The sequence below is a fragment of the Schistocerca gregaria genome, chromosome 3 (genome assembly GCF_023897955.1).
Source record: "Schistocerca gregaria isolate iqSchGreg1 chromosome 3, iqSchGreg1.2, whole genome shotgun sequence".
Classification (NCBI taxonomy): domain Eukaryota; kingdom Metazoa; phylum Arthropoda; class Insecta; order Orthoptera; family Acrididae; genus Schistocerca; species Schistocerca gregaria.
This window is the reverse complement of record NC_064922.1, coordinates 299,689,050-299,712,079: the sequence shown is the minus strand read 5'-3', so window position 1 is coordinate 299,712,079 and position 23,030 is coordinate 299,689,050. Positions and strand designations below refer to the sequence as shown.

General features: G+C 41.1%; 1 protein-coding gene across 1 annotated transcript in view; it reads left to right on the top strand.

Annotated features, from left to right (window-relative positions):
* The window catches only part of LOC126354684 (muscle-specific homeobox protein tinman-like), a 104,611-nt gene extending 101,605 nt beyond the window's left edge, over nucleotides 1–3,006 (top strand). The window contains exon 4 of the mRNA XM_050004487.1: nucleotides 1,061–3,006. Coding sequence (XP_049860444.1) covers nucleotides 1,061–1,444 — 384 coding nt within the window. The 3' untranslated portion in view covers nucleotides 1,445–3,006. The remainder of the gene's footprint in view (nucleotides 1–1,060) is intronic.
* Nucleotides 3,007–23,030: the final 20,024 nt, after the last annotated feature.

Below are 23,030 nucleotides of genomic sequence, written 5' to 3'. Positions count from 1 at the left end.
ATGAGCTCTCGCTTGATACCACAATGGAATGCTTGCTACGAGATAGTTGCCTCGGAGCTGTCCTTGAAGTAACCGATTTTTAATAGTTCGTTGTCCCACCATCGTGGCAACGGCTGCTCAGACTGCTACTGCAGGTGCAGTACGATGCGCCAGAGCCATAGGCCGAACACGATGATCTTCCCTCTCGGTACTGCCACGATGCCGTCTCAAGTCCAGACTTTTTGTGACCCTATGTTCTCTCGACCACGGCTACCAGGAATTATGTACAGTCGCCGAATTCTAGCCAAGTCTTCTTACAATAATGTATCGCAGCAGAAACATCTAACTTCTTGTAACCTTATTACATGGCCTTGTCCGAACTCAGTGCAGTGTCGATAATGGCGTGTTTGTCACCTTAAAGGCATTCTTGCCTAACATAAACTCAGCACGTCCAGTCTCAAAGGTAATTAACACTCACTGCCGTAACAGTGGGTATTTAAGGAAAACTTAATTACCGTCCTCATAGTGTTGCTACTAGCGCCGATCTTGGAAGGAAGAAAGACTGGGTTTAACGTCCCGAAGACATAGGGGTCATTAGAGACAACGCACAGAGTGACAAAGATGGGAAAGGAAATCGGTCGTTCCCTTTGAAAGGGCACGGCCTGAAGCGATTTAGAGAATTCACAGAAAACCTAAATCTGGATGGCCGGACGTGAATCTGAACTGTCGTCGCCCCGAATGTAAGTCCATTGTGCTAACCACTGCGCCACCTAACTCTTATGCGACTGGCGCGAACATTGAACACACATCGCCTTTCAAATCTAGATACATGCCTATCCACTTTTGCCTATCCTGCACAACTCCTTTTCGGGTTAGGATATTTTTTCGTTAGCGAAGGTAAAAAGACAAAGTTGCGCATTGCGCCAAACATTGATAAGTTTTAATTACCTCGAGATCTATGCGACGTTAAACCCATTTTTTCTATCTTGTGCTTCCTTGATCCATAAGTAGTTAACTGTGATCGAAACAGCGAATTGTTACCCAGATCTTTGTCTGAGCTGTACACGTTACCTGTTGATAGAACCTGACGCCGTCCTCGCGGCAACACCCACCACCGTGCCAACAGCAACAACATCAGCAGCAGCAGCAGCAACATCAGCAGCAGCAGCAGCAGCCGCGGCGCATCGCGGTTCCGGTGTTGGTGCGCGACGGCAAGCCGTGCGCCAGCCCGCCGCCCCCGCAACCGCCCCCGCCAGCCTACCACCTGCCTCTGGCCGCCACCGCCGCCGTCAAAGCCGAGGAGGAGTCATTCCTGTGCCACGGCTACCCCACGGCCTCCACCCCCGGCGCTCTGCAGTTCGACCAGCCGCCGCCGCCGTCGCCCCCAGGTCTGGACGTCTTCACCCGCCAGGACGCTGCCCCCTACTGTGCGGTTGTAGACGCCCACCAGCTGAGAGCCTGGTGAAGGCCGGGCCTTACTATGCTACAATAAATACGACACTCAGAGGAAAATCGTGCTGGGCTACCTATGTGGTGTGGTATCGAAGCGTATGCTGATACACGTGTAACGTCTCACCTAGCCCAACACGGACAACGTTCTTCAGCTACGGAACGTCGGCATAAGGAAATAGGTATAGTCTGCTGGACACTCGCTGATCATTGAAGACTGCTCTAATGTGAGGCTACACCACTATGACATGCAGCAACTTGGCCTAAATAAATGCGCTTAATTTTGGTGTAGCGGAAATGACGTTTATCATTAAACCACTGCAGATGAGTCGTAGGAAGCCCATACAAGTTCAGAGAGAGAGAGAGAGACAGACAGACAGAGACAGAGGGAGAGAGAGATCTCGCGAGAGAGAGGAGAGAGGAGGAGGGAAGGGAGACACGGGGGAAAGGGGCATGGCGCTACTAGTTTCCAGAAACCAAAATGAAAGAACAGTGCTATCATATTAACTCTTATTTCGGATACAAACCTTGTGTGAAACACAAAATATTTTGTCACGATGCTCACCCCGCGTTATTTCAGCTCATGTGTGCCATGTAGAGCTGATTTATACTTTTACTATGTGTGTAATACCTTTGCACGTTTACTATTCATCAGAATATTTCTTTTTATTTTTCTTTATTTATTTTTTGTATATAGGTTAATAAATTTTCATTACATTTTCTTTGTGCAGAATATTTAGCATGTATCAAACAACTTTGGGCATAAAGACATCAGTACGGAAGTATCGAAAATTGCAAGAAAACTTTGATGTGTTTCATTACCACGAGCTTTAGATGATTACGTTTAGTCACCCCAAGGATCTGCTTCTCAGGGAAACAGTAACGAAAATAGACACACGTTCAAGAGGGCTTATTAAATGGAAGAAACGGACGTGTTCTGGAACGTACACTGCTCCCTTTGAAAAGAAAAATAGTTCGTGTTTTGCAGAAGGTCTTCCAGAATTAATTTTAGTTTACAATAGATTACTGTGGCAACAGTGTTTAAATGTGAAGGAAGGAGTTTTGAGCTACTTCACACATGATGTAAATACATCACCACACCTAATCTTGTTCGAGGCTGTCCTTAGAAAGAAGTGATAATGAGACAAATACTGAGGAGTATATTTGGAACATGTAACATTCTACGACTCGTATTTCAGGATAATTCTCCAAAGTAGATCGCGTGGAGTTACGGAGAACTGACGGGAAGCCTAAATAAACAACTTGTGTTTTACCGGAGACGCCTATCTGCTCGATAAGAGAGTGAATAACGAGTAATGAACATCCCGTACACTACATACACTTATTATTTAAGTTGCTACGCATCCGAAAGACTATTAACGTGTATATTATGAGTGAAGCTAGTGTTTCAGCTGCAAAATGTTTGTCGGTACATGAGCAAGTGTTAATACCTTTTTGTCATGTTTGCGCAATTGCTGCAGACGTTTGCTAGAAGCATAGAATTTCGCAGAAGTTTGTTATTCGTGGTCTTTATTTGCTGCAATTTGAGTGAATGTGTAATAAAGAACTCGACTTGTATCCAATGTATAGTTTCTCTTTTTCTACGACATAGTATTTAAAGCTCGATGGAACTGTATCGGTAATTGTCTCTTACTGTTTCTTATTCACTCTTCTCACTTCATCAGCTTATCATTAAGCCCTTTTTTTCTCGACGAGTGTTTCAAGAGGACACTTTGGTATGCTCTGCTTTGTATCCTGTGGTGAGTACCATTCTATCATATCTTCACCAGGATTTTTTGTCGGTGCTTGACACAACATTACACCACAGTCAAATAGCAATCACTTCCTGATGTTCTACTAAATACAGTTCATTTGGTCATGAATGTCACAAACATAGGTGAAATGACATCTTATTTATACGAATATCACTCACACAAATACAACACACAAACACAGAAGTTACAAATAATGAAGAGTTGTAGAGTGATTACAAAGGAAATAGTTACACTATAATGTCACTGCAGAAATTAACTGATGGAAAAAATCACAACACCAAAAAATAATCAATGTAGTTTAATTTAATTTTGGGAATACATCTGTCTAGGTAAAATATGTAAGTGATTAACATTGCAAGATAACAGGTTAATGTGAGTGCGAGATACGCCATTTAAAATGTGAAATGCTGATGTATTTATATCCGGGGTACAGATTAACGCTGGTTGTGGAAGACAGTGGAGTTGTTGTCCAATGATGTCAAATATGTGCTCGATTGGAGACAGGTCATCTGATTGATCAGACAACATGTCGACTCTGTGTAGAGTATGTTGAATTACAACGGTGGTATGTGGACAGTGTTATACGGTTGGAAAATACCCCTGGAATGCTGCTCATGAATTACTGCACAACATGTCGAATTAACAGACTGACGTACAGATTTCCAGTAATGGTGCGTGGGGTACCGAAGCTGCTTTTGGCGAGAGAAGTCTGTAGGCATAGTGTGGAGGGCCATTAAAACGAGAAAAGGTGCAATACATGCTTTAAGATTACAGAGAGCATTTTTTTTAAAAAAAAAAAAGTTGTCCGTGTGAAAAAGCGCCAGTTGTTTGTTGCTGGATTAATATCACTGTTTATGTTTCTAGAAGATTCACTTTCCTTCCCGTCGTGGTGCTTTCAGACTGTGTCGGATAGTATTTGTAATAGAAGTAGTAAAAGCAGACAAATTATCTGCACCAAGCAATTTTCCTGCACGCTAACGTTTGCCACCCATTATGCGATGGACGTCACACTTTGTTTATGTTTGACTCGTAGCGAATGATTTCGACGTGAACCATGATTACGATGACACATTTGGTTTGACAAACGACTACGTGCAACACTTGAGTCCTTTCTGTAAAAAGATATTGCAATAAGCACGATCCGAACTTACACTCAGGCAAGGTGAATGTGATCTAACCTCAGGAATTAAACGTTTTCGTCGCCACCCCTGTTAGCAGCTGCTACCCAGTATTTATCTGGAACAGAGCGAAACCACTATTTACCTGATTTCTCGGGAGCTATCAGGTTTAAGGGTCTGATAAGTAAAATAAAAATTCTTTCATGATATCAGCTCGAAGGATCTCACGTGGTCCAAAACAGTTCCTGCATCGTGGACATTTACCTCCAGTTTTCGAAAACACAAGTGTGGTTAACTTATACATTTCAGAAGAGTTCCTTTCGAGTGGCCCCCGACTAGTACGTCGAACTCATAGCAATACACATGATGAAAGCATTGAATCACATTAACGGGGGATAAACAGAGCATTGTGGAATAATAAGAGCATCAAAATACATTTTTGTCAAGAAAATGCTCCTTCTGAAACCAAGAAAGAACTTTTTGAAACAAAGTAAGCAATGCGACGTGAAAAACGAATAAGAAATGAAGACAATACCTAAAAACAGAAAACAGATAAATAAAAGGAAACCTCAAATTTACGGACTTTTTACTTACTTATTTTCTGCCTGTAGCACACAATCTAGGTCAGTACACATCCTTAGTAGATGGTCTTCAATTTCTAGGAAAAACAATCAAAAGAAAGTTTAATAAAATTTCATCTACATCCTGTAACTCTAAAAAAATTTTTCAATGGCATCCTCTCTCTAGCGACTAAGTGTTCATGTTGCTACAATGAAACCGATGGTAGAATCAAATGTCTTCAGCTGAACTTAGTAATAAATTTATTTACACTTGTAGTGAATCTTTTCATATGGCTTTCCCTTGCAGATTTATACATGTTGTTGTCAAGTGACATCACTGTAAAAGCTGTACAACATTATTAAACTATTGCCACCATCTCTTATTATTATTTTTATTTTAAAATATTTTTGGAAGATTTTGAATCACAACTGTTATAAACGGTTAGTAGAGTAAAACATATTTAGTAACAAACAGTTTGGTTTTCATATAGAACTGTCAACTGAACTGCCGTTATCTGCATTGACAGTTGATGAATCATTTGCCTTTGGGAGTATTGTAGACTTGGCCAAGGTTTTTCACTGCGCGAGGCAGGATACCCTCACGCAAAAATTAACGTGCTATGGAACAGTACCCTTATCAGGCTCGTGGTTTTTATCTTATCTGGAAGTCAAAAAGCAGAGTATATTGTTTCCAGCAAGTGGCACTCAGAATTTGAAGCAGTCAGACATGGGTCATCTGATATTTCTAATATACATGAATGATTGTCCCTTTGCTTGACTAAAAGACAGAAACTTCCTTTCTGAAGACGATATGCACATAAAAAGTAGTACCCCAATCATCTTACTGAAAAGACAGCTAACAAAGTATTTGTAAATATCAACATCTGACTCAAGTCAAAAGAATTATCTAATCATTTTGGCAATAGACAGCGCATTCCAGTCTTATATTTATCCCAGAATTCACAAGCATTAAAAATATTCCACTCACAGAATATAATACTAGGAGAAGAAACTATTCCATTTTGGAGAATATATAGATCACAATCGTAACTGTAAACTCACTGATTAAAATCAGTAAAGCTCCATAGCCAAGTTTGTAATGCATTACGAATGGTCACTGTTATTGGTGAATAAAAATGAGGAAACTAGTTTATTTGGCATATTCCTATGCACCAATAGTCTACGAAATCACTTTTTTGCAAAAACTCAAGTTATAGGGAAGGCATTTTTAGACTACAGTGGCGTGTTATATATATTATATCTAGTGTTAATTCTACAATATCCTGCATACACCCACTCAAAGGCTTGACATTTTGTTAATTGTTTCTTAACGTTCTTTGTCTTTAGCAATATTTTTTTGTCTCAGAAAATATTCAAAAGCATAAACACTTGTATCAAAAACAAGTTCCATAAGAACTTCAAACTGTTTACATTAGCACAGAAAAGACTCAGGTACGTACATTGTTACACAAATATTAAACAACTCACCAATATATGTTAAATGTTTTGTGTGTAGTGTGGAAGAATTTAGTACTGAATTAAAGAACTTTACGGTGAGTATCTTCAGAGAATCTAACAATATTAATGCATTAGGTTACTTGATGATTAACATTAGCACTGTAATACAATAATACTTCGTCTTTTTAAGTCATTACATTTTTTTTCAGTAATCTGCGGCACTCGAAGAATTCTTCTTCTGTGCCAACTATTTCATCTCATAGTAGCAACTGAAATTTACGCCCTTAATTATTTGATGCATGTATTTCAGTCTCTGTCTTCCTGTACAGTTTTTACCCTCATTATATTGTGCCTAAATAAATTGATCATCTTTTACTTATTTCCACATTCCAGAGATCCCTCTCCGCAGAATCCATGAAATACGGATAATGTAATGTAAAATGTTCCAAAACCAGTGTGACACTATTTGGAATCGATAAAAAGAACTTACATAGATCGTAATACAAAACAGATACCCAAGGTGTTTCAGATGAAAATGTTTTCTGTCCAAATACTCCTCATGAAGACAAAGTAAAGTGGGAAAAACAAAAATTAAATAAAATGCCGTACGAGGGTACAGCACACTCGAGAAAGAATAACTTTACTCACTCTATGAAACATTTCAATTTGTTTCGCGAGACTTCTCCAGTTTTCTAAGGAAAAAAATTAGTTTAGGTATTTACTGTATTAGAGTAAAAATCCTTGGTTGCGCCACCCGTGAACGGGCTTCTGACGTGATTGTAGGTAAAGTGCAGGATGTCGCTCGCCTTGGCACTATGAGGGGAATGGTGGCGAATCTCTCGCCCTGGCTACTTCTGCCGTCGGGTAAGGTCCTTGGTACCCAATACCACAGCTGTCTCAGTGGAACTTGCATTCTCCTGAAGGAACTGTAATGAGAAAAATTCGTCACTCCTACGTGGAGCTTAACCTGTGATCTAAAGGGACGTAGTCTAGCGCTCTTCCCGCTAGTCCACCACAGCCATTTTGTAGGATGTTAAATGCAAAGCATACAACGAAGATATGAAGAACATCTGAATTTTCGTTCACTGTATGACAGGTACTAATTGAATGGGGATACTGAGAAAGCTCAAATGTTCTTTTTCGACAAAACTGAATTACCAATAACTGTACCTTTAACATATAGGCCGATCACTATATACTGATTCCCGTAAGTTCTGCCATTGTCTGTATTGCTGTGTTGTCATGCGGCAAAGTTTTAAGTTGTCAGCATGTTTCAAAGAGAGAGAATAATCAATATTTTCTCTTAACCTTAGATTTAATCGATTTCTATTGTTACTGGTCAGACAGTCATGATGTTGAAGAGAGATGTCAGGAAACAATGAAAAAAAAAAGATTGCAATGGAGTTTCTGAAACATGCAGCCATAAATGAGCGAGAGAAATAAAGCAGCTTGTGTAAATTGGAAAGGGGCTACAGTTATGACTGCACGTGAGTATTGCTTCAAAATTTATGTTTCATTATCACTGTAAGCACAATAATATAGAACATTAAATTCAGTTGAATATATAATTCTGTTTTTAGTTGCCAGATGAAATGCCAGTGAAGATAATGGAGGGCTGCGAGATAGAATTACACGCAAAATGTATTGACTTCCATGCTAATAACTCAGGACAACATGTTAAACACTTGCAATTGTTCTCCGACTCTTCAGGAGGCCAAAATAAAAATTATGTTATGGTCAGATTTTGTTTAATGCTTGCAGCACGGGGAATATTTCAGTTCGTTGCCCATTACCTTCCAATGAAAACCTACTCTTACCTTTTACGTGATAGAGACATTACCATGTAAAAAGGAAAATTAGAAAGGCCGATAGGGTATATTTGCTGAAAGTCTGAAAGTATATGCATAATTGATTATAGAGTCCTGCAAGAAGATGAGTTTTGAAGTGAAAATGACACAAAACAGAAGAGGTGCTGAATTTTAAGAAATGATGGCCAATTCTACTAAAGGAATGCTATTTCCGTTGAAACTCAAGGAAGGACTACACAAAGAAAAACTATCAGCACTTTCATTAAAGCAAATGCCATTACCTTGAAAGTCTCTGTGTTGTTAAAGTTTCGCCATTCATAGAAGGAGCAGAAGAGCACACGTTTCAACTTCCTGATACATCGGTAATTCTCTCAAGCCCTGTAAATGAGACTAATCAGGACCATGTCCGCATAAAGAAAAAGAAAATGCACGACTTAAGGCAATTTCTACCATCTCTACCAAAAGAAGGAATGAACCAAAACTTCTAATATAACATATGCAATTGGCTAATAAGTGTCAAAGAATAAACCATATGTTGAGTATAATGACAAAGAGAAGAGAAAATAAACATAATTTGTTTGATTTTTGTCCATATTATCAACATATTAGTAATGATTGATGGTTATTTATTAGAAGCAATTGAGGAAGATCATAAGTTCACTGCATAAATTTTAACTTAATGTTAAGAAAATGTATCATGATTGTCTACAGTGAATTGGCATTCTTCCCTCTACATTCATATTAACAAAAGATGAGAAGTAAAATGGAATTTCATCATTATTTTGTGACCTAGAACTTTTTTTAATCTCCTGAAAACTTTAGTTTTTTGGACATGTAAGGTTTCTCAATATTCTTATTCAGTTGAAGGATATGCGTATTGCACGAGGATGTACCGATCGATACCTCCGTGTAGGGAAAGATAACAGAACGGCTAAAAGTCTCCCTTACTCATAGCCAATTTATTTTGTTTCTTTTGTCATTCACCGTTTAAGGTTAAAAGCTTATTCGTAAATTAAAAAAAGAAGACATATAGGTTACTAAAGTATAAGAGAGAGATTGGTTCCCTTTGCTCCAATAGATTGTACAGACAAACACAAATTTATAGATTGTAATACAAGCTGCACCGCTAGACGTGATTTCGAAGCCGACACATGCAAGTGGAAAATATTTGAGTCCCATGATGTGTTCATCGAGTGTCCGTTTTCAGAAAAAGATGACTGCTCCGTTTTAAACTGATATGAGATAATAACAACTTCGTTGCTCATAAGGTACGAATGAATACTCATCATTATGAAAGACCATCTTACAATAAAAAAGATTCAACTCGAAACAAAGCGCATTTTCACTCCATATCATCATCGAATATGAGCCACAGTATGTCACTTTTCAACATGAAAGCGGACTACGCGTGAAAAGTAGAAATTTGGTAAATCAGAAAAGAACAATAAATATCTAAGCAATTTTTCCACCATAATGCTCACTCCTACCATATGTTTTGAAGCGTGATACCAACAGTAATGGAAAAAAGGTGCATGTTGTAAGATGTGCGATCAGAGGTCTTCGAAGTTTGCCGATTGCCACTGTCATCAGCCAGCATCTCAATATTCTTATTCTGTTGAAGGATATGCGTATTACACGTGGATGTACTGAAAGATACCTCCGTGTAGGGAAAGATAGCAGAACACACTCCTGTGGTGGTAAGTACCACATTTCACACACTTTTATGTAAGCCTATCAACAGCCATTCTGTGGCCCACGATAATATTTTCTGACGTCCCATTCTGCTTTGTCTGGCCTTAGCAGGACAATGATCTTCCAATGGAAAGCGAAACAATGGGCAACTAGGACAGCATCAGTTGCATTTTACGCACTTAAAGCATATTATGTTTCGACATGCAATAGGCGAATAATTAGTCTCCGTGAAAATTGCGATCTTTGCTAGAGATTTCGAGCCCATTGTTCTAGTGCAGCCGCAAAATGTGACGATACAAGATCTTCTCTTTTTGTTTTATATAAGTGATTGTATTAAATTTCTCTAAGCCTGTAAGAAAGATAGATTTCTATCAGTAAATCTGTAAGTCTGTAAATTTGTGGTAAGATATTATGGGACCAAACCGCTTAGGTCATCGGTCCCTAATCGTACACTCTACTTAATCTAACTTAAACTAACTTACGCTATGGACAGCACACACACCCCTGCCCGAGGGAGGAGTCAAACCTTCCACGGTGGGAGTCGCACGGACCGTAACCAGGCGCCCAAGACCGCGTGGCTAGCCCGCGTGGCTCTGTAAGTCTGTATGGAGAGAAAATATCTTCGAATCATGGTTGTGGCGACATGTTGATCAATGTCAACCACTTGTTTCAACACCCGTATCCAACAGCAGATAACATGAAAGGCGGTCATTATAATCGGACATCTTTCACACACACTGTTTCTAACATTCTGCGTGGTGTCTGTTTATTCTATATCTTGTCTCCCTACCACTTCCGCGCAACGACGCTCTGAGCGTGTTTTTTAGGAACTTGACTAGTTTGAACCTTGGACCTGTTGCTGGTAAGGAGACGCCAGACCACATATGACATGTAGAGTTCAGAAGAGTTTACTGAGACTAACGATGATATAACCAAATACTTAATGATTTCAGCATCAGCTCCACTGCACTCCCTGTAAAAGAATCTTACAACGAACTAAGTTAAGTGGAAGGGGTTCAAGGCTTTCCTATTTTTAGTTAGCTGGTAAAATAACGTCGAAAAAGCAGTTAAGTTAACCATTGGAAATTTTATTCTACTCACAAAACATTCTTTATAAATTGCACTATTGATAACAGGAAATGTTTTAATACAGGATGGTAAAAACCAACTGCATTCAACAAAAATGTGAACGAATATTCCCTGAGTGGGTTTCCAAGTTCTACAATGGATCGAAGGATGGCCTATGCCAGATCACATCTATAATCTAGGTTTAAATTAAGTTTCACAAGAGAGAAAACTATCAAAATGTTCTACAGTGACCCTCAATTATCTTTAATAAATTATCTAACTTGTCGTAAATTACAGTGGATGATGTGGTTTCTCAATAACTATATAACAGAAAAATTATCGCGTTTTAGATTTTTAGTTCTAGGGCAAATGTGAATACCATGAGCTTTAATTGACGATCGACACTAGTATTACGCAAGAAGGGGGTATAACTGATGAGACTTCTGCAGTTCTGAGTGAAGTTTTATGCGCTGTTATGCGGCATCGCGTGCGTTCATCACCTTGTCGGTTTTCGTCAGGGGGCGGCGGGCAGCACAGCTCTGCTCACCTCGCCGTCTCGCAAGCAACTCTCTCCTAACTTCTCCTAACTACAATCTACCGAAGTTGGTTTAAAAAAAAAACTATCTGGCTGTGTTTTCATCTGACCAATCAGGGTCTCAATGTTAACCTTAAGCTCCGCCTACAAAACTTCTGTCTATCCAATGAGAAACGTTATAGTTTTCGTGGTGGGGCAATGTTTTTAAAGTTTGCAATGTAACAGAGACGCAAAAAAGTCTCACGCTAAAACTTGCGGGTGGTGTGGTCCTTTTAGCGTTATCGTTAGGTCTATACTGTTCTTCTGGAAGGCTCTATCTTTTAACATGGGTGGGGGGGGGGGGGGTGGTTCTAACGTAACAGAGACGCAAAAAAGTCTCACGCTAAAACTTGCGGGTGGTGTGGCTCTATTTGTGTTATCGTAAGATTTATACGGTTCTTCTGGAGGGCTCTGGCTTTTAACAGGGGTGGGGGGTGGTCCTAGCGTAACAGAGACGCGAAAAAGTCTCACGTTAAAACTTGCAGCTGGCGTTGTCCTAGTGGTTAGCTGGAAACGTTGGTGTCCAGTCCGTCCCTTATCGTAGGGCCTTCTAGCTTAACACTGCTCTGCTCTCAGCTTTTGTTCTCGTTTCTCCCCTCAGAACTGCGTCTGTCTCACAGTGGGAAGCTATGACATCCATTTAAGCATTCTTGTGTTAGTCTCTGGTATTCCATTTGCTCACTCGTTACTTGTATTAATTTGGTTAATTTAATGTCACGATTTATTCGGAGCTATGTGACACACTACTGGATTTGCTTATCATGTCAGGGTTTTCATGGAAGGTGTTGGATTTGCCTGACATCTTACATGTTTTTTCGTAGATTCGTCTCGCAAAGAATCATTGCTATTATTCGTCACACATTGATCGACCTCCGCATATTCACGGCTGTTTTATCTGCCTCAGATAAAATGCTGCTTTGGCGATATCCTCTAGAATATCCGTGCCTGTTAAAACGTTGCTGCCGTGATGGGGAGGTGTGCCGACCCCGTGCCGAATCCACCTGGCCTGTTAACGACGAGCGCTGGTAAGCCGGCCAGCTTCGTTGTGGTTTTTAGGCGGTTTCCCGTACCCCATCAGGTGAATTTCTGGCTGGAACCCCAGTTCTGCCTCAGTTACACGATTCGCAAAGTTTAGAAAACTTTTGCTCACTTTCACATGAATAACACTACACACAGACAGTCAAGGTACATGTATTTCGTTCCAGGATGTAAGGAGATGGCGACAGAAATTACATCCGGCCACCCATTAAATTAACCATGACAATACGTTTAATAACCATGCCAACAGTGCTCCTATGCGGAATAAAGGGACAAGAAAAAGGAGAAATGGTTGCTTAGACAATGTTGTCGAGTGAGTAGCAGAGTGGAAGTAGTGGTTACTATCAGTGTGGTGCAGATCCCACTGTGTTTTCTAGTTGTTTGATTTGTAATCGTGTGTAGCCTACCGATATCTCATTCACGAGAAGTTTTTCGTTCTACTCGTATAAGTTCATTTAACTTCACGCTGTGAAGGTCTTCTTATAAACGCCCTGAGGGCGCAATGTAAATCATGTAACATTAATCTGATTTTTCTGCGTAGAATCCCTGTTTTTTTTTATTTGACCTAATAAGTCAAAAAGAAAATTTCAGATCTTCATTGCTACTTAGTTACATTCATCAATTTTATTAAAAATTATTAAACTACTTTTGCAATACAGAAATCCGGATGGTCACGAGGCTTGCGATGATGCCACATACAGAGATAGTACTCGTGCTTTGATTCGATCGATAGTATAATCGAACCACTTCCACTCCAGCAAAGATGTTCACAATTAAAGCATTTCTTAGCATTAGTGAATTACATTAGATTACGGAAAGTATGTCTGCGTCTAGGTTTTCATAACAGCAGCTGTTTTCTAGCCTCGTTGTTATCTTCCATGGGAAAGTTAAATTTCTAGGTCACAATCAGTTGACCACTTCACATGCCAAGAGGATTTCCACTGCGTTACATATTTCTGCCTGTGGTGATCGATTCCTGAGGGTAGTCACAACGCATAATAATATTATTTTCTTTTACGTTTTTCGTTTGTAAAGAGGGTATCTTTAGTCTGGGCAGTTTCAAACGGAACTTTAACGTCCATTGTTACCAGCGAAATCGTATCCAATTTAGCAGACATTATAAATCTGTCGACATCCCTGGCAGAATTAAAAGAACAGGATTTGTCTTCTATAGGTTTCTTGACAGAAAATACAGGGATTTTTCTTTGATTTGCTTTTCTTACTTAATAAATAATATTAGTATGCAGTTCGTTGCAGGTCTTCGTGTTGATCTGATGAAAAATTTCCTTGCAAGGAGCAGCAATAATGGTCCTGTGCGTTGAAAGCTGGTTTTTGTCGGGTTTAATTTTTGAACAGTTGTTCATTTATAAATCTTTTGCGTCTTAGTGTCGTGCGAGGTGATTTTGAGATTGTTGCTTATTTTCCTTTTTCTTACTATTAATAAGCACTAAATAAGTGACAATTTTGTTCATAAGTGAGAATGAAGTCATTTGTGAACTTATTCAGAAACCTGAATCTGCTGATAGTTGTGGCGCATCAGCATATTCTTCTTTTGTTTCTACAATTTGTGTGTTAGGGGCAGTTTCTAAACAGAAGTTTGACCATTCAATCTTGTAATTACTACTGGCCATGAGAGAGGAGAATGGCGAACATTATAAGAAGTTGGCTGACAGGGTAGATGCTTTGCACGTTGATTTCAATAGGATGGGGAATATGTTTTAGAGCTCTTGTAGAAAAACAGCTGACAGCCTACTCATCAGAGGACACCGTTGAATTCCTATATCATAATAAATATATAATTTCAGTTGCCAAGAGAATTTTCGTTGCGTTACGCTTAAGTCTCTGTGACGAATCATTCCAGAGGATAGTCACATCATATAATAATTTTATTTCGTTTCGGTTTTATTGATTTGTGAAAAGGGAGTTAGTAAGGACAATTTCAAGTGGAACTTCACTACAATTTATTGGTGACCGTAGAAACGGCAATAATTTCCGAGTAGGCAAGATACTCTTCGAAGTATTATTTACTATTGTATTACAGGAAAGAATTCCAATTATGGGGATTACGCAAGGAAACATTCTTTACATAGGATATACCTTCCTTCTTTATAGCTTCATCCTCGGTGCTTTTTCCATTTTTATGTCCTTGGAGAGGGGCAGACCATATCTGAGGACATCTTATAAGGCAGGACTGCATGGTAGCCCCGAGTGAATGTTGAAAACTGTTGCTAATATTCCCTGATTCCTTGACTTGCGCCATAGGGTGGTGGGGTTTCGGGTTCCGCTGAATAGGTCAGGACTTCACTACACTCAGCTGGCGGCTACACGGGTAGCGGTGGCTGTGTGGCATGGACTGGGCGGTTTTTTAGGTTAGAAGGCCTCGGGAAAGTACGAGGTTGGCTGCAATCTCAAAGGGTGCATGGTAAATACAGGACGTGCTTGGATCAAGGAACAGTCGGAATTGTAGTTGTAAATTGTTGTAGTTGTGCTGGGAAAGTTCCTGAGCTTCAAGCGCTAATAGAAGGCACAGAAGCTGAAATAGTTATAGGTACAGAAAGCTGGCTAAAGCCTGAAATACGTTCTGCAGAAATTTTTACGAAGTCTCAGACGGTTTTCAAGAAAGATAGATTAGGCAGAATTGGTGGTGGAGTGTTTGTGTCTGTCAGTAGTGGTTTATCTTGTAGTGAAGTAGAAGTAGATACTCCGTGCGAATTGGTATGGGTGGAGCTTATACTTAACAGCCGAGCTAAGTTAATAATTGGCTCCTTATACCGACCCCCAGACTCCGATTATATAGTTGCGGAACAGTTCAGAGAAAATTTGAGTCTCGTAGCAAATAAATACCCCACTCATACGGTTATAGTTGGTGGGGACTTCAACCTACCCTCAATATGTTGGCAAAAATACTTGTTCACAACCGGTGGTAGGCAGAAAACATCTTCCGAGGTTGTCCTAAATGCTTTCTCCGAAAATTATTTCGAGCAGTTAGTCCACGAACCCACGATAATTGTAAATGGTTGCGAAAACACACTTGACCTCTTAGCCACAAACAATCCAGAGCTAATAGAGAGCATAATGACTCACACAGGGATTAGTGGTCACAAGGTCGTTGTGGCTAGGTTCAATACCCTTTCTTCCAAATCCATCGGAAACAAATGCAAAACAATTTTATTTAAAAAAGCGGATAAAGTGTCACTAGAAGCCTTCCCAAAAGACAATCTCCATTCCTTCCGAACTGACTATGCAAATGTAGACGAGATGTGGCTCAAATTCAAAGATACAGTAGCAACAGCAATTGAGAGATTCATACCTCATAAATTGGTAATAGATGGAACGGATCCCCCGTGGTACACAAAACAGGTCCGAACGCTGTTGCAGAGGCAACAGAAAAAGCATGCGAAGTTCAGAAGAACGTGAAATCCTGAAGATTGGCTAAAATTTACAGACGCGCGAAATTTGGCACGGACTTCGATACGAGATGCCTTTAATAGGTTCCACAACGAAACATTTTCTTGAAATTTGGTAGAGAATCCGAAGAAATTCTGGTCGTATGTAAAGTACACAAGGGGCAAGACCCAGTCAATACCTTCGCTGCGCAGTGCCGATGGTACTGTTACCGACGACTGTGCCGCTAAAGCGGAGTTATTGAACGCAGTTTTCCGAAATTCCTTCACCAGGGAAGGCGAATGGAATATTCCAGAATTTGAAACACGAACATCTGCTAGCATGAGTTTCTTAGAAGGAGTTGCCCTAGGGGTTGCGAAGCAACTCAAATCGCTTGATACGGGCAAGTCTTCAGGTCCAGATTGTATACCGATTAGCTTCCTTTCAGATTACTCTGACACAATAGCTCCCTACTTAGAACTCATATACAACCGCTCGCTCACCGATAGATCTGTATCTACAGATTGGAAAATTGCGCAGGTCGCACCAGTGTTTAAGAAGGGTAGTAGGAGTAATCCCTCTAACTACAGACCTATATAATTGACGTCGGTTTGCAGTAGGGTTTTGGAGCATATACTGTATTCAAACATTATGTATCACCTAGAAGGGAACGATCTATTGATACGTAATCAGTATGGCTTCAGAAAACATCGCTCTTGTGCAACGCAGCTAGCTCTTTATTCACACGAAGTAACGGACGGTATCGACAGGGGATCTCAAGTTGATTCCGTATTTCTAGATTTCCGGAAAGCTTTTGACACCGTTCCTCACAAGCGACTTCTAATCAAGCTGCGGGCCTATGGGGTATCGTCTCAGTCGTGGGACTGGATTCGTGATTTCCTGTCAGGAAGGTCGCAGTTCGTAGTAATAGACGGCAAATCATCGAGTAAAACTGAAGTGATACCAGGTGTTCCCCAAGGAAGCGTCCTGGGACCTCTGCTGTTCCTGATCTATATAAATGACCTTTGTGACAATCTGAGCAGTTCTCTTAGGTTGTTCGCAGATGATGCTGTAATTTACCGTATAGTAAGGTCATCCGAAGACCAGTGTAAGTTGCAAAGTGATTTAGAAAAGATTGCTGTATGGTGTGGCAAGTGGCAGTTGACGTTAAATAACGAAAAGTGTGAGGTGATCCACATGAGTTCCAAAAGAAATCCGTTGGAATTCGATTACTCGATAAATAGTACAATTCTCAAGGTTGTCAATTCAACTAAGTACCTGGGTGTTAAAATTGCGAACAACTTCAGTTGGAAATACCACATAGATAATATTGTGGGGAAGGCGAGCCAAAGGTTGCGTTTCATTGGCAGGACACTTAGAAGATGTAACAGGTCCACTAAAGAGACAGCTTACACTACACTCGTTCGTCCTCTGTTAGAATATTGCTGCGCGGTGTGGGATCCTTACCAGGTGGGATTGACGGAGGACATCGAAAGGGTGCAAAAAAGGGCAGCTCGTTTTGTATTATCACGTAATAGGGGAGAGAGTGTGGCAGATATGATATGCGAATTGGGATGGAAGTCATTACAGCAAAGACGTTTTTCGTCGCGGTGAGGTCTTTTTACGAAATTTCAGTCACCAACTTTCTCTTCCGAATGCAAAAATATTTTGTTGAGCCCAACCTACATAGGTAGGAATGATCATCAAAATAAAATAAGAGAAATCAGAGCTCGAACAGAAAGGTTTAGGTGTTCGTTTTTCCCGCTCGCTCTTAGGGAGTGGAATAGTAGAGAGATAGTATGATTGTGGTTCGATGAACCCTCTGCCAAGCACTTAAATGTGAATTGCAGAGTAGTCATGTAGATGTAGATGTACTACACGACATCATGTTACTTGACCTGCAGTATCCTGTCTGAAACGTTATCTTTTTTACATTAGGCTGGCACATTCTGTAAAATACGTTTTTTAACAGGTTGTAACTTTTCTGTTTCAAAAAGTCTTTATTTGTATACGGAGTCTAAGTGTGTGAATGCACTAAACTAATTACTGAAAAATGTGATTATTGAAGCCCTGTATTGCACAGTCTAGTGAACAATTGTGTACTGCATGATGTCACAGCCAACAGTTTTCAATATCTCAAAAAGTTGAAAATAATAAAACTTACACATCGAATTAACTACTAAATTATGTCTGAATACATTATCCAAAATAGTATAAAAAAACCATGAACCATGGACCTTGCCGTTGGTGGGGAGGCTTGCGTGCCTCAGTGATACAGATAGCCGTACCGTAGGTGCACCCACAACGGAGGGGTATCTGTTAAGAGGCGAGACAAACGTGTGGTTCCTGAAGAGGGTCAGCAGCCTTTTCAGTAGTTGCAAGGGCAACAGTCTGGAGGATTGACTGATCTGGCCTTGTAACAATAACCAAAACGGCCTTGCTGTGCTAGTACTGAAAGCAAGGGGAAACTACGGCCGTAATTTTTCCCGTGGGCATGCAGCTTTACTGTATGATTAAATGATGATGGCGTCCTCTTGGGTAAAATATTCCGGAGGTAAAATAGTCCGCCTTTCGGATCTCCGGGCGGGGACTACTCAAGAGGATGTCATTATCAGGAGAAAGAAAACTGGAGTTCTACGGATCGGAGCGTGGAATGTCAGATCCCTTAATCGGGCAGGTAGGTTAGAAAATTTAAAAAGGGAAATGGACAGGTTGAAGTTAGATATAGTGGGAATTAGTGAAGTTCGGTGGCAGGAGGAACAAGACTTCTGGTCAGGTGACTACAGGGTTATAAACACAAAATCAAACAGGGGTAATGCAGGAGTAGGTTTAATAATGTATAGGAAAATAGGAATGCGGGTAGGCTACTACAAACAGCATAGTGAACGCTTTATTGTGGCCATGATAGATACGAAGCCCACACCTACTACAGTAGTACAAGTTTATATGCCAACTAGCTCTGCAGATGACGAAGAACTTGAAGAAATGTATGATGAAATAAAAGAAATTATTCAGATAGTAAAGGGTGATGAAAATTTAATAGTCATGGGTGACTGGAATTCGGCAGTAGGAAAAGGGAGAGAAGGAAACGTAGTAGGTGAATATGGATTGGGGCTAAGAAATGAAAGAGGAAGACGCCTGGTAGAATTTTGCACAGAGCACAACTTAATCATAGCCAACACTTGGTTTAAGAGTCATGAAAGAAGGTTGTATACATGGAAGAAACCTGGAGATACTAAAAGGTATCAGATAGATTATATAATGGTAAGACAGAGATTTAGGAACCAGGTTTTAAATTGTAAGACATTTCCAGGGGCAGATGGGGACTCTGACCACAATCTATTGGTTATGACCTGTAGATTAAAACTGAAGAAACTGCAAAAAGGAGGGAACTTAAGGAGATATGACCTGGATAAACTGAAAGAACCAGAGGTTGTACAGAGTTTCAGGGAGAGCGTAAGGGAACAATTGACAGGAATGGAGGAAACAAATACAGTAGAAGAAGAATGGGTTGCTTTGAGGGATGAAGTAGTGAAGGCAGCAGATAATCAAGTAGGTAAAAAGAGGAGGGCTAGTAGAAATCCTTGGGTAACAGAAGAAATATTGAATTTAATTGATGAAAGGAGAAAATATAAAAATGCAGTAAATGAAGCAGGCAGAAAGGAATACAAACGTCTCAAAAATGAGATTGACAGGAAGTGCAAAATGTCTAAGCACGGATGGCTAGAGGACAAATGTAAGGATGTAGAGGCTTATCTCTCTAGGGGTAAGATAGATACTGCCTACAGGAAAATTAAAGAGACCTTTGGAGAAAAGAGAACCACTTGTATGAACATCAAGAGTTCAGATGGAAACCCAGTTCTAAGCAAAGAAGGGAAAGCAGAAAGGTGGAAGGAGTATATAGAGGGTCTATACAAGGGCGATGTATGTGAGGACAATATTATAGAAATGGAAGAGGATGTGGATGAAGATGAAATGGGAGATACGATACTGCGTTAAGAGTTTGACAGAGCACTGAAAGACCTGAGCCGAAACAAGGCCCCCGGAGTAGACAACATTCCATTGGAACTACTGACGGCCTTGGAAGAGCCAGTCCTGACAAAACTCTACCATCTGGTGAACAAGATGTATGAAACAGGCGAAATACCCTCAGACTTCAAGAAGAATATAATACTTCCAATCCCAAAGAAAGCAAGTGTTGACAGATGTGAAAATTACCGAACAATCAGTTTAATAAGCCACAGCTGCAAAATACTAACACGAATTCTTTACAGACGAATGGAAAACTGGTAGAAGCGGACCTTGGGGAAGATCAGTTTGGATTCCGCAGAAATGTTGGAACACGTGAGGCAATACTAACCTTACGACTTATCTTAGAAGAAAAATTAATAGACGGCAAACCTACGTTTCTAGCATTTGTAGACTTAGAGAAAGCTTTTTACAACGTTGACTGGAATACTCTCTTTCAAATTCTAAAGGTGGCAGGGGTAAAATACAGGGAGCGAAAGGCTATTTACAATTTGTACAGAAACCAGATGGCCGTTATAAGAGTCGAGGGACATGAAAGGGAAGCAGTTGTTGGGAAGGGAGTAAGACAGGGTTGTAGCCTCTCCCCGATGTTATTCAATCTGTATATAGAGCAAGCAGTAATGGAAACAAAAGAAAAATTCGGGGTAGGTATTAAAATCCATGGAGAAGAAATAAAAACTTTGAGGTTCGTCGATGACATCGTAATTCTGTCAGAGACAGCAAAGGACTTGGAAGAGCAGTTGAACGGAATGGACAGTATCTTGAAAGGAGGATATAAGATGAACATCAACAAAAGCAAAACGAGGATAATGGAATGTAGTCGAATTAAGTCGGTTGATGCTGAGGGAATTACATTAGGAAATGAGACACTTAAAGTAGTAAAGGAGTTTTGCTATTTGGAGAGCAAAATAACTGATGATGGTCGAAGTAGAGAGGATATAAAATGTAGACCGGCAATGGCAAGGAAAGCGTTTCTGAAGAAGAGAAATTTGTTAACATCGAGTATAGATTTAAGTGTCAGGAAGTCATTTCTGAAAGTATTTGTATGGAGTGTAGCCATGTATGGAAGTGAAACATGGACGATAAAAAGTTTGGACATGAAGAGAATAGAAGCTTTCGTAATGTGGTGCTACAGAAGAATGCTGAAGATTAGATGGGTAGATCACATAACTAATGAGGAAGTATGGAATAGGATTGGGGAGAAGAGAAGTTTGTGGCACAACTTGATCAGAAGACGGGATCGGTTGGTAGGACATGTTCTGAGGCATCAAGGGATCACCAATATACACTCCTGGAAATGGAAAAAAGAACACATTGACACCGGTGTCTCAGACCCACCATACTTGCTCCGGACACTGCGAGAGGGCTGTACAAGCAATGATCACACGCACGGCACAGCGGACACACCAGGAACAGCGGTGTTGGCCGTCGAATGGCGCTAGCTGCGCAGCATTTGTGCACCGCCGCCGTCAGTGTCAGACAGTTTGCCGTGGCATACGGAGCTCCATCGCAGTCTTTAACACTGGTAGCATGCCGCGACAGCGTGGAAGTGAACCGTATGTGCAGTTGACCGACTTTGAGCGAGGGCGTATAGTGGGCATGCGGGAGGCCGGGCGGACGTACCGCCGAATTGCTCAACACGTGGGGCGTGAGGTCTCCACAGTACATCGATGTTGTCGCCAGTGGTCGGCGGAAGGTGCACGTGCCCGTCGACCTGGGACCGGACCGCAGCGACGCATGGATGCACGCCAAGACCGTAGGATCCTACGCAGTGCCGTAGGGGACCGCACCGCCACTTCCCAGCAAATTAGGGACACTGTTGCTCCTGGGGTATCGGCGAGGACCATTCGCAACCGTCTCAATGAAGCTGGGCTACGGTCCCGCACACCGTTAGGCCGTCTTCCGCTCACGCCCCAACATCGTGCAGCCCGCCTCCAGTCGTGTAGCGACAGGCGTGAATGGAGGTGCCAATGATGGTCGTATGCGTGTTTGGCACCGTGCAGGTGAGCGCCACAATCAGGACTGCATACGACCGAGGCACACAGGGCCAACACCCGGTATCATGGTGTGGGGAGCGATCTCCTACACTGGCCGTACACCTCTGGTGATCGTCGAGGGGACACTGAATAGTGCACGGTACATCCAAACCGTCATCGAACTCATCGTTCTACCATTCCTAGACCGGCAACTTGCTGTTCCAACAGGACAATGCACGTCCGCATATATCCCGTGCCACCCAACGTGCTCTAGAAGGTGTAAGTCAACTAGCCTGGCCAGCAAGATCTCCGGATCTGTCCCCCATTGAGCATGTTTGGGACTGGATGAAGCGTCGTCTCACGCGGTCTGCACGTCCAGCACGAACGATGGTCCAACTGAGGCGCCAGGTGGAAATGGCATGGCAAGCCGTTCCACAGGACTATATCCAGCATCTCTACGATCGTCTCCATGCGAGAATAGCAGCCTGCATTGCTGCGAAAGGTGGATATACACTGTACTAGTGCCGACATTGTGCATGCTCTGTTGCCTGTGTCTATGTGCCTGTGGTTCTGTCAGTGTGATCATGTGATGTATCTGACCCCAGGAATGTGTCAATAAGGTTTCCCCTTCCTGGGACAATGAATTCACAGTGTTCTTATTTCAATTTCCAGGAGTGTAGTATTGGAGGGCAGCGTGGAGGGTAAAAATCGTAGAGGGAGACCAAGAGATGAATACACTAAGCAGATTCAGAAGGATGTAGGTTGCACTAGGTACTGGGAGATGAAGAAGCTTGCACAGGATAGAGTAGCATGGAGAGCTGCATCAAACCAGTCTCAGGACTGAAGACCACAACAACAACAACAGTATAAAAAAGGTCACTGTTGATTTACGTAGCTTACTTGCGAAACGAAACCGAGAACACGACAAAATTTCACTCCCGGGTATATCACACTGTTCACTGAAATGAATTTTCTACAACAAAAAAATAACTTCCAATGTGAAGGTAAGCTATCTGACGTAATCACTGACTAAGTGTGTAATGACACTGTTCTGTATGTATAGTGTAACTGTTTGACTATAGCCCTGAACTATTCCTACACCTACCTCTGTACAGTAAAAGT